Source organism: Papio anubis, chromosome 1 (genome assembly GCF_008728515.1).
Source record: "Papio anubis isolate 15944 chromosome 1, Panubis1.0, whole genome shotgun sequence".
In the NCBI taxonomy this organism is placed as follows: Eukaryota; Metazoa; Chordata; class Mammalia; order Primates; family Cercopithecidae; genus Papio; species Papio anubis.
In genome coordinates, this window is record NC_044976.1 from 184,869,056 (window position 1) to 184,891,428 (window position 22,373).

Below are 22,373 nucleotides of genomic sequence, written 5' to 3' on the forward strand. Positions count from 1 at the left end.
GTATGTGCCAGAAGGCAGTGCTTAGGGTCAGCAAGGTAAGCTCAGGTCTCTGTGGGAATGGGGTGGAGAGCCTGTTCCCTAGAGTGAGGATGAGAATGGAAGGTTCTACTTGAGTGCGGTACTTCTTGGCGTTTATGATAACAGGTGCTCACACAGACTAGTCTACAGAGAAGGACTCGGTTTACTACTGATAAAACCATAGCTGTTATTTTAATATTGCCCCCATTTGCTCCTTCTTCTCTGACCACAATCACCACCCCCATGTCCTGGAAGGACCTGCCCATTTGGATTCATGGGTGCCTTGCTAAGTGCCTGACAACAAGCTGCCTGGGGCTGGCCTTGCATGCAAGCCTTGAAGGGGTCTGGATGGCATGGCATCCTTCTGTGAAAGCCTCCGTGGCCAAGTCTTAAAGCATAGAGAGTGTAAGTGGAGTTTTATCAGAGACATCTAAAGATTGTTCAACTTGCTGACCAGCACTTACAGAAATGTACAAATGTGACTTGGTCTGGACTTCTCAACTGAACAGAGCTGATTCCTGGACTTATAGTTCCTGGACTTATAGTTCCTGGACTTAGGAAGACTTTTAAGAGCTGAAGCTATTTAAAGGTATCATTTGCTTGATTCTGTCAAAGATTATTGCTCAATTTTAGGATTTATGTGAGTGATAGTAATAATGACAACAAACAGTATTAATGAAGATGATGATGATGATGATATTAGTATTTATTAAACTCCAAGTACTGCTAAGCACTTGATTTGTATTATCCCAAGACTGAGATTTGCGAAGTGAGGGAATGAACGTTCAGATAGTGAAAAACAAGTGGCCTTAAAACCAGGAGACCTAAGATTCCCCACTTAATTGCCACTCTCACCCCTACCATTCTAATATTTACTCACTGGGTGAACACGGTCAAGTAGTTGGAACTCAAGTTCCTCATCTCTAAAATACAGATATAAATACTCGCATGAAAGGGTCATTGAGGATTAAGTTAGTTCATGAATATTGAAAGGGCTTCTTAGCAGAGCCAGTGCATAATAGATACATTATTACTTGTTGAGTTGAATCCTAGATGATAAGAACAGAAATACAAGTGGATGAGAACTAATTAGAAATGGAGATGAATCAAAACAGTTTAGGATAGGCGACAGGCTATTCTTCTTTTGTAACCCATTTACAGGTGATATTTGTCATTTTCAATTCTTTTTTCCATTCATTTTATAAGGCAAGAGCCATACCGAGGACCTTACTGAAATCGTTTAGAATCAGAAAATTATAGCACATACTAATCTCTTTGTTAATGAAAGACCTGGAGTATAAGAGAGAGGATTTAGAATGAACAGATCGCTCACTGGGTCTAGTTTACAGTTTTCTTACAATCACCCTGTGACCAGTCTTCTGGCTTTTCCAAAACTCCAGCATCCACGTTGCTTACAATGCATCACTGCAGGAGAGTGGACCTCAAGGACTTGCAAAGCTCAAATCAGAATTCCAGTCGTGAAACTTCAGGCTTCAAAATGACTTATTCTCATTACAATGTATGAAATGATCTGTAAATACATATTTTAACATTATGAAGTTTAAATATTATTACATACCTTACTTGATGTCAGATTCTGTTAAACGCCTGCTGTTATCTCAATTTACAAAGGTCAGTCGGGTGGCAGTGGAGAATAGGAATAGATATAAGTAAAAAATCCTTTTACCAGTACATTTGCAACTCAGATAACCCTGCCTTTTTCAAAAAGCTTTGGGCTTTTTTTTTTTTTTTTTACCCTTTCAAATGAGACTTTAATGAGTATCATGTGGATAAACTCTTTGCAGAGGTTTGAAAAGATCCAGAGAAACACTGTGGTAGGAACAAGCAAATCATTTTGGATGAAATCACAAGTCATTTGAATGCCTCCTCATCTGTCTGGTTGTGTCAGAACCTTTTGGCTGCATTTTTCCCCCACAGGAATGTTTTCATCTCCATGGCTAGGTAAATAGAATGTTCGTGTAGTTGCTCGATTGCTATTCATGCCAGCACAGAGTAGCGTAGAGTGACCTACTTCCAGCAGCATCCATAGAAAGCTTCACTGCTTTCCATCAAGACTGATTTAAAAAGCCACCCTCTGCTTCCCACAGCTCCCACCCCCAACTGCCCCCAGAGACAACAAACTATGGACTCTCCAGGGTGCTTATTTCCTTTCTCTCATCACTCCTGCTTCTTGTGTTGGTTCTTTTTAGTCCATCCTAGTCTTTTGGCAAAGAAAAGCAGGTGGATGGGCAGCTTCAAATGAAGTTAACATTGCAGAGTTTTAGGGTCTAGCTCTGTAAAGGATGGAGCCACTGAGAGAGAGATCAGGCTACCCTTATCCACATAAACATAACTGATCAAAGGTAATAATTCATTGAAAAGTATTTGGAAGCATCTATAGGTCTAGCTCTGTAAAGGATGGAGCCACTGAGAGAGAGATCAGGCTACCCTTATCCACATAAACATAACTGATCAAAGGTTAATAATTCATTGAAAAGTATTTGGAAGCATCTAAATAGGTATATGTGGGTGATTTTTCTTCTTACTGGGGACTCTTGATTGGAGTTTCAATAGGTCACTCTCATGAATTTCAATACAGCCACTCCTTACCTTATAAGTTGATAGGCTGGATTGAGCTGAAATATTCTAGCACTTTGGGAGGCCGATGTGGGTGGATTGCTTGAGCCAGGAGATTGAGACCAGCCTGGGCAACATGGTGAAACCTCATCCCTAGAAAAAATACAAACATTAGCAGGGCATGGTGGCATGCACCTGTTGTCCCAGCTGCTTGGGAAGCTGAGGTAGAAAAATCATCTGAGCCCCATAGGTAGAGGCTGAAGTGAGCTGAGATCGTGCCACTGCACTCCAGCCTGGGCACTGGAGTGAGATCCTGTCTCAAAAAAAAAAAAAAAAAGAAAGAAAAAAAGAAAAATCCAACTCCAAGAAAAAAATCATCTGATTCGAAAAATTTCTGCAAAGACCTTTATCCAGGTGCCATACAGAAAAAAACAAACAAACAAAAAACAGCCTGCATCTGATTTGGGGTCTAACTAGAGCCAAGTGTCATGTCTGGTTTTGTGTCATTGAATAACATGGTTAGAGCTGGACAGTTCCTAGAGAAATCTAGTCCCATGATTTGAAGATGAGAAAGTGAGTTCCAGGGAGCTTACAACAGTCCCATTCTCCAGGCTTCCTGTCCAGTGCTTTCTCTACCCTGCCATCGTTTCTCATCACTGAATCACTCATGCTTTGAGGCTCTGTTGTTTTTGCCCTTAGGGGCAATGTCACCAAGCAGGGAAATAGAAATTCAATTATCCTTCTCCTAGTCACAAGTGGATATTTCTATTCCAAATCCCAGCAAGTCAAGAAGATTCTGGTTCCTTGAAAAATGAACCTCCTGTGCTTCTGTTGGATGAAAGCTTTTTGAAATTTTAAGCTATTTTGCTCTAAAGCTTTTGTTCCACATAGTTCTGTGGCCATTGCTCAAGCCTGTTTGGAGAAAGAGGAATGAGAATGAGATGAGAGGAAGCAGCTCTATGACAATGAGTTGAATACAGGAACCACAATGAGAACTGCATTCCCAATTGTTCTCTGAACATCTTTGCAAAAGAGTTTCCTGGCTATGCTGTCTTCCATATTGTTGTTCACTTAGCCAGACCAATATAGGCACAAACTTCAGGCAAACCATCAACGTTTCTGACATCTGTGCTGGCTCAGGCCCAGCAGGGTGCCCTGTTTTCTGTGGCTCTCACTCTGGGATGTGTGATTTTAGCACTTCAGAACTCCATACCAGACAGTCCCTATGGCGAGAGGCAGGGAGGCTCAACCAGCTCAGTCCATGGGCCATTGTTTCCCGGGTTAGTCTCATTTCCTCACTTTCCCTGACTCCTCCTCTCTGCATCTTTCTCCTCTGTCTGTTTTTCATCTGTCCTGCATCTTCCTTCACAGATGGCCAGGACATTAATGTGCTCCTGTCATTACGTTTATGAAACACGTTGGGGTCTTTAGAGGATCCCTTTCCACAGACCTTAAGATTTGGGTCACGCTTGATACTAAGGTGAAGATTTGCAGGATAATTAGTGATCCCCTACTGCTATTAACCCCTGACTTAAGCAGGTTATTTTCTTACAAAGATGTTGAAAGTTAATACCGCTGTTAATAGTTTCAGTGAGAAGACCATTATGAAACCATGTGGGAAACTAGACCTACCATCAGTATCTTTCAAACTCTGAAATTAGAAGGAAAAAGAAGAAAGTAAAAAAGAACAGAAGAGGGGGTATTTCTATCATAGGCCTATCTTTGGTTACCTTAATGATAGTAAGTATCTGATAGACAAGATCCATTTGTTATTCTTGGTGTTTGACAGTAGGCTTATCACTACTAAAGTTCAGAGCTCAATCTTTATCACATAGGGGAGCTCATAATGGCTGCTGAGATAGAGGGTGGAGGTGTAGCTAGATTCTATTTTTAGAGATGCCTCTTTTCCTTTCCATTGTATTTCTTTCATAGAGGTTATAAGGCTCTTCATAATACCACACTTAATAAAACTGAAAACAACCGGCAAAAGTAATAACCCAGAGACACCCTTCAACCCCTAGCAGCAAGTTCCCCTCATAGGAGTGCATCTTATTTGTCCTCCAACTGATCCAGTTCTTCCCTAACTCTGCTCTGTGAAACCCCCCTCAGAAACCATACTAGACTTGGTTTGGGTAAGGGTTCTTAGACTAACAGCAACTTTGAAACTCCTAATTTAAGCGAAGTCTTTTAATAGTCAGTCATAGCCATCAGGGAGTGTCAACCTCAACCTTGACAGACTGCAGGGTTAGTTCATCAGGTGCCCTCAACATGAGGCTAAAAATTGACTAGTTAATGCTTCCTCCTGCCTTGACCTCAGCAATCACAGCAGCCTCATTAGTACTTAGCTGGATTCAGCTTGCACTCAGCCTTGCTAAGAGTGAGAAAGAGTCCCAGAATGCCAGGACTGCTCTAAGCCACACTAAGCCTTCCAGTGAATTAAAGTTATTTGACAATTTTCCAGGTTAAAATTCATATTTGAATTCAAATTATGAAATTCTTTGAAAGAGGGCATCGTGGATCTGGTCTTCAGTGAGGTTGTATTTGGGGGGAAATCCTGATCCTGACATGATGTGTTTTCTTAGCAGCTCAGTTCAGGGACTGCCAGTGTGAAGGAATGCCCAAAGAAGGAACAGGGCACTTGGATGGTATGGGGAAGTTGTAATCCCTGGAAGAGGAATTTTTGAAGCAAAGTTTCCAGTGTCCTAATCTAACCTCACAAAAAGTGCTGCAAGCTCACAATCCACAAGCTAACATTAGAACAATGACTAAGGCTAATCTAAAAGTGATTTCATCTCACTCTCCTTCCCACTGCCTTTCCCTATCCCTGATTATTCTCTACTGCGACTTTCCCTGCCCAAGATCTCATTATTCCAATTCTGTATTGCATGCAGAAGCTCTAAATTATCTTTCTTAGAAACCATGCATCTGTACCAGCATGAATGAGAGTCTTTCTCATCAGCCTGAGGTCCAGTGGGAACATGGCCTAGCTCTTGAAGACTCTGATCAAATCCTCCCAAGCCTGTCCACCCTGTGTGCAGAGGGAAAGGAGAAGTGGAGTTTGGGTTAGACTTAGAGAAGGTTTGACGTGGTTTGAGATATTAAACTTTTCTTTATAGGTGGTCATATGAGGCACACTGTTGTGGACTTAGAATCATAGAATGTCAAAGTTACAACAAAATCTTCAAGTTCATTGACACAGATCCTCCTTGTTCAGACAAGAAAACTCAAATCAAGGCAACTCATTCAAGGTTACTCGTACCACACCTAGGCCTCCTGCACCTCAACTCACTATTTTAGTCACCGCAGAATATAGGATTAGAGTTATAGTAAGACCTTATTGCATCTGGTTTCCTGCCATTCTCTTTCGGGGTCTTCGTAATCATTCTAAATTGTGGCCTAGTTCATTCCTCTGTGTAATAAAACCATAGGTGACTTTCCATTAGTTCTGAACTCCTTAAATGGGCATTCACAATGTTCGCAGTTGTCACCAATCTGCATTTTTCACTGCTGTCCTGGGCTATTCTTGTCCACCTCATCCCCCCTGCAGCTTAACCAGACCTCCTGTGGTTCTGCAAACATGTGTTATCCTTCTGTTCCTTTGTACACACTGTTCTCTTCATCTGGAATTGCCTCTCCAATGTTTTCTCCCATTTGGTTCCTTCCCATCCATTTATGCCCTGCCAAGCTCCACTCTGCATTCAGTACTGCTATTATTGCTTAGAGTACTTCTTCATGATCATGTCTTAAGTTTCCTATTAGATTGAAATCTCTTTTAGAGTGGGGACCTTGTAACACAATTTGCTGAATGTGGCAAATATAGTGTGCTCCAAAAATATGTATTGTATACAAGAGTAACTAGCACCATGGTTTCCATAGATTCTGGGAAGTTCCAGACATTTAGGGGGTGCTGAGGGATGTGAGGTTTGTGGAGGAAAATGGACACACCAGAAGTCAGGATACCTTCTCTTTCTGGATGTCTCAACCCCACAGCGTGATGAGGGCATTGGTGCTCCTGCCACCTGTGGTGACTTGAGATGACTGTGTAGGATCTCATTGAGACTTGACTGTACAGTGTGGAAAAGGTTCTATCTGAGCCTCCTCAGCAACCTCAGCTAGCCTTGGGCGGGCATAACTATCACCTCCCAAATTTGCTTTTGCGAGCCTCATGGCAGGCTTGCATTGGTAAAGCAATTTCTGAGCATTTCCTCTTCCTGAGATATTCTGCTGGCATCTAGACCAGTACGATTACACTGATGTTCCAAGCTCTGATCTCAGTCCTATCGGTGAGGAAACTCACAAGACACTTACTATGCCCTGTGTGGTTTTTCATTGGTTGACCCAGGCAAGATGTAGCATACATAAGTAAGTTCCTGGTTTAGCACTGTAGCGCTTCTGTGTCAGATCTGCCAGGAAAAAGAAAAGCCAAGGAGGAAACTATCATTAGGTAATTATCTTGAAACTGAAAAATGATGGGCACCCTTGGTAAGCATGGTGCCCTCTTCCTTCCATCCTTTGCCCTCCATGGTGAGTCTAGTCCAGGCAGAATCATGAACTCACTGTAAAGATGGGCATGAATAACCCACAGAGAGGTTCTGAGGGTTGGTCTGGAAGCTGAGGCCAGAGGCTGTGCTCTCAGCCCACCTCCCATGGAGGTACTTTGTCAAACCTTCACTATACCTGTTCTTCCATTGGTGCTACCATGCCTAGGACCCTGGAGCAGAAGACCTTCTTCCTCATGAAAAACTTGGACTGCTAATAGGTATGGAACTTCTTGAGTAGATGAAATGTTCTGGGATTAGACTGTGGCTGCACAACGTTGTGAATATATTAAAAACCACTGAATTATATACTTGAAATGGGTGAATTTTATGGTATGTGAATTATATCTCAATTTTCAAAGAAATCATGGGATATGAAGACCTAGTACAAAAACTTAAAAGATTGCAACACAGAAACTCCTAAAAGACTACATGGATTTATCTACTCAGATGTGCTCTCTGTCTGTGCATGCTCTGAGATTATGTTGTCTGGTGCATGTGTTGGGGGTGGAGGGGACTAATTTTTCATCCACCTCAGCCTTTGTTCTGTGTCAGACTGGGGTGACCTTGGTCTAGGAACCTTGTCTTGCTTCCACCATGGAAACAGAGGTAATAAGCCTGACCTACTTGATGAGGATCTCCTGGGAAATAAAAATCTGGCTTGCCAAGTGCTTTAGAGGTATGAGGTGCTAGATCCTTTGGAATAGTTACAGGAAGGGCTGAGTGGCACTCAGATGTGTATGAGATAAATCCTACACTGGGGTGGAACAGGTGCAGACAGGAGGCTGGAGGTGCCCTGCTGTGGGTGATTTAATTGTCATTAGGTGCTCTGGTAGGAGCTATGACAGCTTGTGATTTTTATGTCTGGGGTTAGGAGACAAGAGTTTGGTTTCCACTGCAATAACAGGACAGGCACTCACAGAGGAGGGTGTGTGTCTCGGGAGGAGCCTTTGGGGCTTTGATGTGAAGGCATGAGAAGTAGTTGGAAGGATAAGCGCCCGTGTGGGAAATGGAGTTTGTGATTGTCAGGCCTCCTCTGAAGAGCCGTGGGTCACTGCTGCTCCAAGCATGCACCCCCACAGACATGCCCACAGGTTTCTCCCCACGTGGAAATCTGGAAGCCTCCTTAGTAGAAAGAGGGACTCTTTTCCTGGAGAAGTCTGTGTCACAGCCTCGCTTAATAAATGAGGCCATACTTACAGAAAGCCAGGACTGGGGTTCAGGGGATCATCTGTCCTCACACCCTCTGCCCACTACAGCTTCCTGGATGCTTTGTCTGAGTTCATGGACAGCTTAGCAACCCAGTAGGATGACTGAGTCCTCTAGGTAGTTAGGGAAGGGCAAAGGATGGAAGGGAGCTCTGATCCCTTTCTCTTTTAGCCCTGCCTCACACTCTTAATTGTACCTTCTCCCTCGTCTGTGGGATGGTAGGACAAGACAGGGAATCATATCAGTGTCTTTTGAGACAGGCTAATGACCTGTGGCTCGTGTAAAACCTTCTCATTGCCCTACCCTTAGTGGACCAGCTGATATTCTTCGTTTTCCTTATCCTTATTCTCCTATCAATGCCTGAACATACTTCCCCTACTTCTCTACCTATTGAAAGGAAGTCCACTTGCCCATCAAACCCATTGCCAGTATCATCATCCTCAGAGGCTACTTTCCTCCCCTCTTCTACCCTCTACTCAGATGAGATAACTCTTTTCTTCTTCTGTGTTCCCACAAAACTTTGCCACTGGTGTCACACTTGTCACATTCACTCATGGTGGGCTGCTTTGTAGAATTTGTTGAGGATCTTGTTTAGATTAGTATCTGAGTGCCTGGGACAGTGCCTGTGCATAATACATGGCCAATTCATGCCTGTTGAATAAACAAACCAATCAATAAATAAATAACATCAGTTGTGCCCTCCCACAAATACTGAAATATACTTATGAACTCCGTAAATACTTAAAATTGTTTTCCTTTTTATGGTTGTGGTACTTGATGAGAGAACACATTCTAAGTGTGTCTTATTAAATCTCTTTTATGTCTGTGAAATTATTATTTGTTTTTGGCCAAAGGTAATAAATTTTTGAAGAAGCCTTGCCTTTAAAATAAAAAAAATGTCCAGGCCATATGGCTCATGTCTCTAATCTCAACATTTTGGGAGGCCAAGGTGGGAGGACTGCTTAAGACCAGGAGTTCAAGACCAGCCTGGGCAATGTATGGAGATCCTGTCTCTACAAAAAATAAAAAATTAACTAGCTGGGCATGGTGAGGTGTGTCTGCGGTCCCAGCTACTTGGGAGGCTGAGGTGGGAGCCTAGAAGGTTGCTTGAGCCTAGAAGGTTGAGGCCACAATAAGCCGTGATTGCACCACTGCTCTCTAGCCTAGACGACAGAGCGAGACCCTTGCTCAAAAATAAAAAGCCAGAAAAAAAAGAAAAAATTTGTAAAGCAATGGCTTATTAAACATGTGTTCAGCAGAATACTAGTTCCCTAGAAATTTTGGAAAGACAAGGTTAATCGGGTTTTTCTGCTGTGTTATGTCTCAGAGCTTTGATACAATATTGCTTGAGAATGCCAAAGAGAGGAACATACACACGGTGTATTTTGCAGTACTACCTTAGCACCAACTACAGTGCTAGGGGCATAGTCAGTTTTAGTATTTTGCTATTACATCATTGATGCTTGTCTCGTGCCTCAGTCTCCATCCCTGACAACCAAGTGAGTGTCTCTGTGATAAAGGCCCGATTTTTCACTGTTTTCTTCATGTTTACCAACTCTGCTCTGCAAAACTGAAGAAAAAAAATTAAAGGGAATTAAAACATTACTTTACCTGTCACAGCAAGTTAGCAAACATCTCCAGTGGACTATGCAGCAAATGATTGTGATTTTAGAAATAACCTGCCAGCCCCAGTTGCTCTGCAGTAACCTCCCAGGACTATTCCATAAATGCCAGTTGTCTGCATAGTAATTACCAACTCTCTCCTTGGCAAATTTACTGGTATGTCTAGGAATAATTGCTGGGGAACTCATACTTTCAAACTTACAAGAGGCAAACAACCTTGCATTTACCTCGGGGGGTTATCAGGTATTCAAACTGAGCTGTATAAAAGATCATAGAAATAAGGGAAAGAACTTGAATTTTCACCTTGATATTTTTCTCAATGGGTGAGAGCCTGGCTTACTACATTTATGGTGGAAAGACCTACGGGAGATAATTGTCTTCTTCTCAGGGTCTCTTCTCTTCCTTGTGGTTTGGAGTAGCAGTAAAATCTGACCTAACTATACACTGTTGGAAACTTCTGTTGGCTTCAGACGAAACTGACTAATTGGTACAAGTGGTGAGGAAGAAGATGAAAAACTTGGTCTCATCCAAATTCTCACCTGTGCCTTTGGTGTTCGTCTTCTAGAGATCTCAGGGAACACAGAGGATATCCCTTTGGTGCGCTGGAGGCAGCAGTGGCTGGAGAATGGCACTTTGCTTTTTCACATTCATCACCAAGATGGTTCCCCAAGCCTTCCTGGACAAGACCCCACTGAAGAACCCCAACATGAGTCGGCAGAAGAGGAGCTGAGGATCCTCCACATCTCAGTCATGGTAAGAGCAGCACAGCCTCAGCCTGTCAGGCCATAGCTTATGTTACCTTGACATTAAGGGTCTTGGTGTCATAGATACCACTGTATCAGACCCAACTCTGTAATGATCATTGATCATGTTAATAAGCAAATTTCCCATTTGTGGGAAATGCATCCACTTGTGATGTAAGTGATAATTGCAACTATTTCTAACAGTACCATTCCCCAACTGTTTTCTCTAGGAACATGCTCAGATATGAAGAAACTTTAACAAACCAGAGATAATATTAGATCGGGGCAGCCAGGCACAGTGACTCACACTTGTAATCTCAGCACTTTGGGAAACCAAGGTGGACGGATCACTTGAGGCCAGGAGTTCAAGAGCAGCCTAGCCAACATGGTGAAACCCCTTCTCTACTAAAAGTACAAAAATTAGCTGGGCACACCTGTAGTTCCAGCTACTTGGGAGGCTGAGACCTGAGAACTGCTTGAACCCAGGAGGCTGAGGTTGCAGTGAGCCAAGATTGCACCTCTGCACTTCTGCCTGGGTGACAGAGTGAGCCTCTGTCTCAAACAACAACAACAACAACAAAATTAGATGAGGGTAATGGATTGTCATAGATGGAAATTATCCAATTAGTATATTGGAGAATCTTAGAGTAGTTGCTCCAAAAATGTTTGTTAAATGACTGACTCTTCAAGCTGCTTGCCGCTACCAAGTTCTGTTTTCTCTTCTCCCAGCCAGGAGGAAGCCAGTAAACTGGTTTTCTCTCCTCTTACAATCGATGGCATGTCAATAGACACTTGCACCTCTCTCTAGCTCAACTCAGATCCTTTACTATTAACATTCCTTCTCCTACTTAGAAATTTGAAGCCTCAAAAAAAGTTGAAAGGTTCTTTCTAACATTCTAGGAACTTGTATTCTAGAATCTCACTGGAAAGTAAGTGCTATGATTGCAGGCCAGGGTTTTTGTTTAGTATTGTTTTGTTTACTGATGTGTCCCCAGCACCTAGAACAATGCATTCACACAGTTGATACTTCATTAATATTTGTGGAATAAATGAATGAATTTCCCAGTGAAGAGATGAATAAAACCTGTTACACTGGGTATTTTATGTGCTGATACTGTGTTGGTAAATAAACACATTGTCTACTCTTAGGATAGCCTAATAGCAGGTTGAGACCTGACTGATTATTTATGAACCATGTATATGGGAGGATGTAGGTTATTTCACTGTTAGGAAACTCAACACAGAACCAACCTGAGTCTTAGTTCAAACCTTATTTCATCTGTTGCTCTAGTACCATCACTACATGCTATTTAGTTTTATGTATAAGACTGAGGGAAACTGAGTGCATTTTAGATATAAAAGAATGCCCATTATCCAAAGATGGCAAATCTCTCTATAAAATCTCTGATAAATCTCAAAATGTAAGCCTTCTATTTCTTCCTCAACCAGCGTCCCCATAAGTAACTGGCTTGACAGGTTATCTGCATGTACACGAGGCACTTTATTTAAACTATATGGTGGAGAAAACAGTTCTTGAATTGCAAATGTTGAGCCTTAATATCCAGATAAGGTCAGATGTCAGGCAGGTAAATGAGGTTGCTATTACTCACATTTACAAATTAATCAAGGTTTATAGCATGGGAGTTACAGTACTTGCATATCCTTATTAAAGAACAGTGTTTTTCCTCCCTGAGAAGGTTGTCTTCTTTTTTGTAGCTTGTAGTGTCCGGAGAGTGGCAGGATTCAGGCAGGTCAGCTGAATTGACCCTGGCATTGACTGGAGTGATTAATTTAGAGGCCAGATGGTCTTCAAATTTATAATATGGTCTGACTAAAAAGAAGGGCACAATGGTGGATTTCTCGCCAGCCATCCACATCCTGCCATCAGTGTGGGAAGCAATGGTGGTCATGGGTGGTTTTGTTTTGTTTTGGTTTGAGACCATTTCAAAGAACCAGTCTTTGTCACACTGATGAAATGTTTAAGGTAAAGAAAGGTGTATAGCGATTTCCAAAAATAAATATTGCGATTATATTTTAAGGAAGGACCCTAAATAGAAGAAGTTGAGACAAACAATATGTCAGAAGGGGCGTCTAGGGAGGGCTGGGGGCATATTGCGAGAATCTGCGGAAAGACAAATGGCCTGAAACTTGTACTTGTTGCCGCATTGTATCTTCAGTGTAGGAGGCACCCTACCATCTATCCCTGGAATTAGGTGCTCAGTCAGTTCTCTAGAGAAGTGTGTGTGTGTGTGTGTGTGTGTGTGTGTGTGTATGTTTGTGGGTTGGGTATACTGCTGGGTGGATTGGTGCACCAAAATCTTACAAATCTCCACTAAAGAACTTACTCATGTAACCAAACACCATCTGTTCCCCCAAAACCTATGGAAATAAAAAAATTTAAAAATATGTATGCTGATCAAAAATGCCAAAGACTTTAGGAAATAGGTTGTGCCCTTAAAATAAAACAACCTCTATGAAAAATCCTACATTGTAGTGTTTTTTTCAAATAAGATCCCCTGAGCAAGAATTAGTGCACAGTGGACACTGAAATGGAGAAAGAACAAGAGTCAACTTTAAACTTATCTCTGAGACGTCTCCTTCATATGCTACTTGTCACCCATGGCAGACCACCAATGATAGTTTATGTTTCAAATAAAATGGAAGAGAAGATTCCTTCAGCTTAATTTTAATTTATTCTCTTTTGTTTTTAACCAGGCTAAAGAGACAGAGGACAAAAGGGCATAGGCAAACGTAAGGGTAGGAAAGACTTGTGTTGTCTTTGGGTTGGCCTCTTCTATGTGGACAGGCCAACATCTCCATAAAAAAATCAGGAAGGCCTTTGACTTCCACAGAACAGGAATCTCAGGATGAACTGGATATATAAATATTTCCTCCCTACCCCCTCCTTTCCCTATCAAAGATGGTTTGGTTAGTGGAGCCTACTGCAGCCCACCTAGACATCTCATTGTCCTCCATTACCATTCCATACACACACCCCACACACTGCCTTTCTCATCCTTAGGATTCTATTCTAGAAACAGTTTCAAAGTCTGAAGTTGTGTATCTGCCTTCAACTTAGAAATCAAGCCTGAGGGTATCCTGTTTGAAGATGTTGTTCTTGGAGTCTCTGATGGCTTCCTCTTAAGAGACTCAAGTGTTGGTAGACTGTGTTTGGCACACTTTATACCATACCCTTTGGAGGAAAGGTAGGCAGCTAATAGAGGCATCTGGATGACAGCATTATAAATGCTAGAAGATAGCAAAAGTCTTTGATTTGTAACAATATTGAGTGGTGAAATACACTTAAATGAAATCTTATTACCCAAACCCCTTTAGTTATGAAATAACAATAGCAAAACTATTTTTCATTAACTCTAATGATCAATATGGATACAGTTTTCAAATTGGATCAAAATAGCATAATTGGGAAAAGAGAAAAGATAAAGTGATTATTGAAACATGAACACATCCAACCTTTTCCCTTCTGTTAAGAAAATGTATAATTAAAAGCTTAACTAATAATCCTAAATATTCCCAATATGTGCAAGAGGGAATTAATGGTTTTATGAATATCTTAAAGTTTACATTTCTCTCATTTTGTATGTATACTTTTTTATCCATATTTCCTCAATGCAGAGACCACTGTTTATTTCTATATTTTGCATATATTATGTTTTGTTTTAAACACAAAATATAAAAAACAAGAGAATGAGAAGTAAAAGAAACCTTTTTTTGGACCCTTATGGCATTCTATGAATGAGAATTTGCAAGTTCTCTTTTATACCATGCCCAGTATAAATCAACCATCAGCAAAACTGTGGGCTTGCAGAAAACCAATACCCCAGCTGGGAGCTGGGCAATTTAAAACTTTGAAAAACCTTTTGCTTTTCTTATTTTTCAATCACATCCTAAAATTTTTGAATTATTTTTTTCCAAAGAGGTACCATTTATTCCTTGCATAGAATAATTGGATTTCCCTTCTGAAATCTTACGTTATTGCTTTGAGGGTCAAATGATGTATTTTAACCTCCTTGCATGATTCAAACTTGGCTGAAGAGATTTATTTCAAATTTTGCAAGATAATTGACATCAGAACTATGAAAGTACACAAGGATACTCTTTTGCAAACTCTTGAACAAATGAAAGCAGATTCAGCAAATGAAAACTGAGTGTGAGTTTAAACCAGAAGTCAAGCAATTGGTCAGTTATAAGGCAAATGGTTTACTCCATAGAAGACCAGGCTTTAATATGACTTCATGTCAGATATTCAGACTCTGTGTGGATTTAAATTTTCATATTGTACTTGTGCTAATTTACCATACTATGTACATTTTTCTTCTTAAAGTATGCAAACGAGTTTAATGGTGCGCAGTAGAATTTAAATGTATTGTCTATATATTTCATCTTTTTAATTAAAGATGGCAGTGTTAATAGATTTCCTATATGCATATAAGTTGGTTAAGTACATTTTTCACAGCAAGTAGCCTTTCTAAAATTCTTTGGAGATATATATGTGTGTATGTGTGTGTGTGTATATATATATATATATATGAAATTTTTCTGTATTGATAACTCCCACTGGTAGAGAATATCTTTTGTGGTTCAGCCTTCTTAGGCACTGTTGTGGGGGAAAAATCTTAGTAGCCCCAGCTGTTTGTGGCTCCTTGGCCAGTATCTGGAGACCCCCATGGCCTTCTACTGCTGGCTGCCATCAGATGCCTTAGCCTGCCCCCAGGCTCCCTGTTTCTGGGATCTCCAGGTAAACCCAATGTACAGAGTTCACTCCTGGGAGAAACAATGTTGGGAACAAGATTTGGAGACAAAAAGAGGCTGCAGGTGCCATTATACAGTCCCAGAGTTCAGCAAATAGAATGGGCACCGTGGGAAAGTGCCAGTGTGGAAAAGTAGTATTTGGGGCTGAGTCAGTACAGAGCCCACAGAACACACCTATGGAAGCCTCCAGGATCATGTTTCCACGGCTGCATAATAACTTTCTACCAAAGCCTCATCCTTGCCCTTACTGTTATATTCAAGTTCATTCAGTCCAGTTGCCTGAGCATTGCGTGTGAGTTTGCTTGAAGCCGTGCCTCATTTCATTCCTAGAGCACAGCCACTTCCAATGTAGAGAGGAGCAATTCTAAGCGTGGCAGTCACTGTGTGTCATCAACACTATTAGTTTCTTATTAAGTGTCTGTGGGCCCAGGAAAGAGGGTTAGATGTCTTTTTTGTCAGCACCTTTTGCCTTCAGCAGGTCTGTTACAAAAACTCATTAACAAATTCATTAATCAAGGTCACTTTTGCATCTTTATGGTCAATTTGTAGTATTTGTTTCATTCAACTTAGGTTGCCCTAATTTATCAGAACCAATCCTTCTCGTCTTTAAGCAACAAATGGAGACATTTAAGCATGTTGTGTGTTCCTAGAAAGGACAGAGATAGAGTAATAAGTCGGAAAGAACAAAAAGACAGGTCTTGATTTGGTTCAAAGAAGACTTTTCTTGCAATCCAAGCCATCCTTCATGGGGCCGAACTGACTTACTGGTCATACTGCCCACATTCCAGGGTCATCACTGTCTATTTTACCTTCCATTAGGAAAGTTGTGGGCAGTTCCTAAGATAATCAGTAAGATCTCTTGAAACAAAACCTCTTTGCTCTTTGTTTCTCTCTGAAATGCTGATGTGCAAAAGCCTGGAGATGCCAGGGTCCATTTGGGGGCTATGTCAAGTGCCAACTAAGGTTTGGCTTACAAACCTCCCTCACCTGGCACCATGGGATGCTCTGCATCTCTTGCCAAGATGCGTCGGGCATAGGTATACATGAATTCATTTGCCATTTGGATTGCCCATCTATTCTGTTCTTGTTTGGTGCCCTTTCGTATTCCAGTAAAATGAGAGCTTAGATATAGTGGAAAGACACGCTGGATTTACAGTTGGAAGAGTGGACTTCATATGCTGGCTTTACCACTTTAGGTAATTTGCTGAGCTTTTTGGAAGCTTCATTATCTCGCCTATAAAATGAATGCACTGGTCAGGCTTTTTAGTTTTAGAGAATGGAGATCCACTGAGGCCTTCTGTGCAATAGAGTTGTACTGTAGAAATTCATACGGAGATAAAGGAGACAACACTCTCCTGATTTTGAAAAGTATATTCAAAGAGCAGATTTTCATGAAGGCTGGAACTGGGAAGTTGTTGAGGATCTGAGTGATTTCATCAGCCCTCAGCCTCCATAGCTTGTGGTTTGGCCCTTTCACACCTGTTTCTATTGCTCCTCTTGCTATGAATTAACTTCTTTGTCTAGTCTATTCTATACATCTCTCTCAATTGCGACACTTTTATATGTTTGACACTCCATTTACTCATCAAGTCACCTCACTCATGACCTGTTCTGACTTTTCACAGCTTCACAGTTGTTTCCAACTTTGTTCCCACTGCTGTTAAATGTCCTGCCTTCCTCCCTTATTCTGACTCCTTAGTGAAAGAAGCAGATGGGTCTAATTTGTTACCATAGACCCTGTTTATTCAAAGCTTTCGTGTCAGGTTATCCCACAGGTGAATGTGATCCTAGCCTTCCTCCGGTGGTTATCGTGGGGAGGTGGGCTTATGTGGTACACTTCTGCTCCAGGCATAGGTCAGAGCCATTTCCTTTAGCAGAGGCTGAAAAACTGATTTCATGATTTCTTGTTTTCAGTACAACAGGCAGACTAAGACCTAACTTGCAGAGATGTTAGGAGAATCAAAATATAACATAGGCACCATCATCGTTGTCATCATCATCAAAATCGTATTTTGCACTTACTATGTACTAGACATTGTTTCAGGTGCTTTCAATATATTTTAACTTATTTTTTATTTATTTATTTTAAAAAATAATGTTATTACTCATTTTGTAGTAATGTTATTACTCATTTTGCAAACGAGGAGACTGAGAGCATAACAGGCTATGTGATTTATCCAAAGGTAAACAACTATTAGTTTGCAGGACCATGAATTGAATCACGGCTGTCGGCAGAGTCCAGACGCTATACTTTGAGAAGCACTCCTCTCCTGACCCGTAATGAGCACACAATGTATATTTAGTATGTGTCATTTCACCAACTTCTGATGTTTTGTTGACTTTTGACTGCTGAGACTCATCTGACACTTTACTCCATTTTTACTTTGACACTAAGAACGCTACAAGCACTAGGACCGACAACCATGATGGAACACAAATTTTCTTTCTGTGGCTACACCAGGCAGCTAACCCCAGAAGCTCAGACTCTGTTCAGCTTGGCTAATCCCACCTGCTAACCTTGGCTTCAGTCACACCACCTCACAGCTGGTGGTGGGTTTATTGGCAGGGAAGGGAAAAGTGTAGTTGGGGAATTCCAGCCTAAAATTGTGAAAGTCATGAAACAATGAACTTTGCTTCTTCATATACAAACTTTTGCACTTTTGCAGGAAATTTTTAGAAACTAGAAAAGTATTTTCAAAGCATTATTGACATCATTGATTTTTTAAAATCATTGAGTCATTCCTTCATTTAGATATTGATTATTTAACACTGTTTTCAGGCTTTAGAGTTTTTTAGCTACTGAGTAGATAGGAAATGAATAAGACAAAGTTCTGCGTTCAGGGAGCGTTTAATCACATTATTAATGCTTACTATTGAAGAGGGCCCTTGGTAGAACTGAGAGACAAGTAGTTTCCATCATCTTTTTCACTCCTTTGCAGTCTTTACATCTTCTTTGTAAATCTGTTTTTCTTTTTCCTGAAGTTCACAGAGGCCTTCTGCTACCCTCATCTCTGCAGACAGCAAGAAAAATAGCTAAGAGGCCAAATTTTCAAAAGGATGCTGATGTCTTTTAACAAGTTGATGTAATATTCTGTTCAGCAATCTAGTTCACTTGATATAGAAGCCAGCAATTTACTTTCAAGTACTCAGTTTCAGAAATCCCTGAAGATCCTTTTGAAAGCAGGAGTCATAATTTCCATGAGGTTTCAATCAATATTAGAAACTGGTAATATTCACAGTAATAAAGCTATTGCTCACTAAGCCCTCATTGTGTCTCCAGCACTGTATGGGATCATTTGCATACATACTATCAATCAGTTTCCATAGCAACCTTGTGAAATAGCTATCGTTTCTTCCATCTTTCAGATGTGAACACTGAGACTAAGAGAAAGTAAATTATAGGCCCAAAGTCACATAGGCTGCGAGAAGGGAAGCCAGGATTTAAGGCAAGTGTATCTGACTCCAAACTTGACTCTGCTACACAATTCTGCTACTTGGTGGTATTAGGGTTGGATAGTTTCTCCAATTTTCCAGGTTATGGAATAATTTTACTTCTTTTAGCTAGCACAGTAGAAATCCTTTATTTGAAGACTAGGAAGGAACATAGTGAATTGGACAAGGTGCTGTCATAGTGAGGTCTATGAGCTGCTTCAAAAGGTAAAGGAAGAGCTGGATTGGGCAAGAAGATCAAATATTGCAAAGAAGACTGAGATTGGCTCTGAGAAGACACTGGTCATTGAGAAGCCAACAAAGACTATAGTTTTATGGTATTGAATTTTAGTGAGGCAGTTTACAGCAAGGGCTTTGCTCTGAGACCAATTTAAATCTTAGTTCTGCCACTTACTCGATCTTTTTATTGACCTTGGACAAATTGCTTAAACACTCTAAACTCACTTTCCCTCTCCAAACATGGGATTAAATCCTACTTTATAGGGCTGTTTTAATTATTAAATGAGATGATTCTTATAAACACTTCCTATACTGCCTGGCCCATAGGGAAGTACCCATTAAATATTAGCTCAGTAAACTCTTGGGAGGGTCATGCAAGCTGCCTGTAACAATCTTGCCTACAATGTGTGACCCAGGGGCCACCAGCTTAGGGAGTCAGAAAAGAATCTGTGATCATGGCAACCTCTCAGAGGAGTCCTAGAGGATTGTGCTCAGGGAAAAGACCGAGGCAATTAGGGATATCAGGACAACAGAATAGCGCCATTACAAAGCTGGGATGCAGTCATGTCCATTCAGGGAATTGTTATGTCACTTCTGTTTCATTGTTTACAGGGTTTCCTACGAAGTGTCTTATGATTTAGGATGATAATTGAGGTCGGGTCTGATAATTGACATCTGATACCTACCAGGTATCTTATAATTTAGGGTGATAATTTCAGCTCCAACTTCTCTGGAAGAACTTCGTTTACTAATTTATTTTTTAATCAAACCAAGTGATGTCATTTAGGGAATTCCATCACTGCCCAGGTATCCACACATACGAGATTGTTATTACTCTCATTCGCAATGGGAAAAAGAAGACTTAGAGAAGTGGGTGATACTCATGGCCAGCATTGATGTAAGAACTCAGAGATTCTGAGTTCTGATGCCATTACCTTTTCTCCAGATCACACTATCTTTCCCCCACCCTCTGCCCATCTCTAAAATTGGGGGTCTGTCTCACAGACCCAAAGTCACCTTTAAATCTGATCTCAAACACACACCTATGGGCCTTGGCTGGAGATGAATTAGACTTAGGTATAGTAAATGTAGCCAGCCATGTGTCCACAGAGAAAACCCTAACATGGACAATGGCAGGAATTATCTAGGCCAGGAGTCTGTGAAGGACCAGATGTTAAACAATTTTAGCTTTATAGGCCATCCAAGCTCTTTTTCAATTACTTATCTCTTGCCAATGTAGTGCCCAAGTAGCCATACACAGTATATAACTGAATGCATGTAGCTGTGTTTCAATAAACTTCATTTACTAAAACAGGCAGTAGGCCACATTTGGCCTGGAGGCCATAGGTTTGCTGACCTCAGTCTAGTACATTCTCCCCATTTTGTCTGCAGAACCCACATAAAGACTGCAACCCAACAACTCAGTAGAAGCGTTAGGGTTCTATTTGCAGTGTGAAAGAAAATAATTTGCTAGTTTTAGCCAGACCCCCACAGATTGATTATAATTGTCAGTTAAAGCACTGACAAAAATTGTTCTTGCTAGAAATTCAAGACATGTGGTATTCACAAATTCAGGTGAAATGCAAGCACATTAGCTTCTCCTGAGAGACACTGATGAGTTTAGCAAAGACAGATGTTAATGAAAACAAAACTATGCTTAGACTTGACAAGAAAAGTATGAACAGGATACTTATTAGCAAATATGCTATTTTTTCTTCCCTGTGAGTCTGATGGCTCCTGCTTGGTTTCAACTTTGAGTGCACAGTAGACATGTGTGACATGCTTGGATATGCTAAAATACCCCCTTATAGCAAAATACCTCATATAAATATATAAGAATAGAAGTGGAATTATGCTTCCAGACATTGATGTCATAATAAAGTTGGTTTGTGTAAGGACTGTTACATATCTTTAAGAGTTAGTGGTGGCTCTTGGTCTTGCTGCTAAAGTTTAGGGTGAACAAAGCATTTTTAGCCTTGCCTTATAAAATTAGCTGTGACACATTTAAGTATCTGCTAAAGTTTGTTAAATGGCTTACCCATGTGACAGGCAGATGTCAGTAGCCTTCCCCAAGATTGGAAGGGGTCTCTCTCTCTCTAATAAATCTAGGAAAGTCAGGAGCCTCTTGCTGCTGCCTTGCTATTTATGATTTCTCTCCTGATGATACCTCTATCACTGCTGCTGATGTCCATGAATAGCAAAGGATGAGTCAAGTAGCCTTCTCACTTGGGATGAATCAGATGTCAGTTTATTAATATGTTGTACTATGGCTGACAGTAGTGGATGCTTCACAGAATCGTATCTGGGGTCTGCTGGGCTCTGGCTCCCAATTCTGACATTTGGGATTTGTATAACTGCTTAAGGTGGCCTGAGATGTGAGTTCTGCTACCCTAATACCGTAAAGAAGACAGGGCTATATGGGCTATATGGGAGATCCATATGGGATATCAGTCATCAGATCCTTATGAAAGGATTCAACCTTCATTTCCTCCATGTCTGTATCTTGTCTGAGGAAGAAGTGAGAAGGATTTGGGACTTAGATATATAGGCCCTTGGGATTTGTAAGAGTGAACATGTCATAATTTGGCATTTGTGGGTTTTCAGACACATTCTTACATGAAGTAAGCTGTCATACAGAGGAAACTCAGAAAAGCTTTGTGTCCCAACAGTGATGTGAAAGCATCCATCTTTCATTCTCTTTTTATTTCCTAAGTGTCATGGAATGTATACATCCTAGTCATCATCCCTGGGATTTCAGCTGGCTGTGTCCATCCCCAGCCCCTCTTTCCTCAGTGCTCTGTGGCTCAGAGTGAACAGCCTTGGCCTCTGAGGCCCCCAGCCTTTCTATGGCAGGACCACCCTCCTTGGACTCCACCCTGGGGTCAGATAAGGCAGCACCAACAGGTCCCAGCCAGGGCTCTGCTGTAGCTTTCATAGCAGAGTGACGTGGGCCTAGGGCCCAGCTGTCCTCACGCAGACAGCATTACATCTTCCTCTTCTCACTTGTGACGAAAGCTTGCTGATGAGGCAAGCAGCCTAATGTTGCAATAAGACTACTGGATTTGAAGTCAGGAAGCTTTGATTATAGACCTTTTTCTCTCAAAAACATGTGAAACTTCAGGCAAGCTCCTTGACCTTCTTGGGCCTCAGTTTGCTCATCTACACAGGAGAGGCTGGAATGAGATAACTATTCTCAAAACTTTGGCATTCATGTTTTATTGGC

General features: G+C 41.1%; 1 protein-coding gene across 4 annotated transcripts in view; it reads left to right on the plus strand.

Moving 5' to 3' along the window:
• Positions 1-22,373, plus strand: part of ASTN1 (astrotactin 1) — a 374,655-nt gene that overhangs the window by 93,464 nt on the left and 258,818 nt on the right. For all 4 annotated transcript variants that reach the window (XM_017952723.3, XM_017952711.2, XM_017952715.2 and 1 more), the window contains exon 2: positions 10,531-10,718. In XM_017952723.3, coding sequence (XP_017808212.2) covers positions 10,531-10,718 — 188 coding nt within the window. The remainder of the gene's footprint in view (positions 1-10,530; positions 10,719-22,373) is intronic.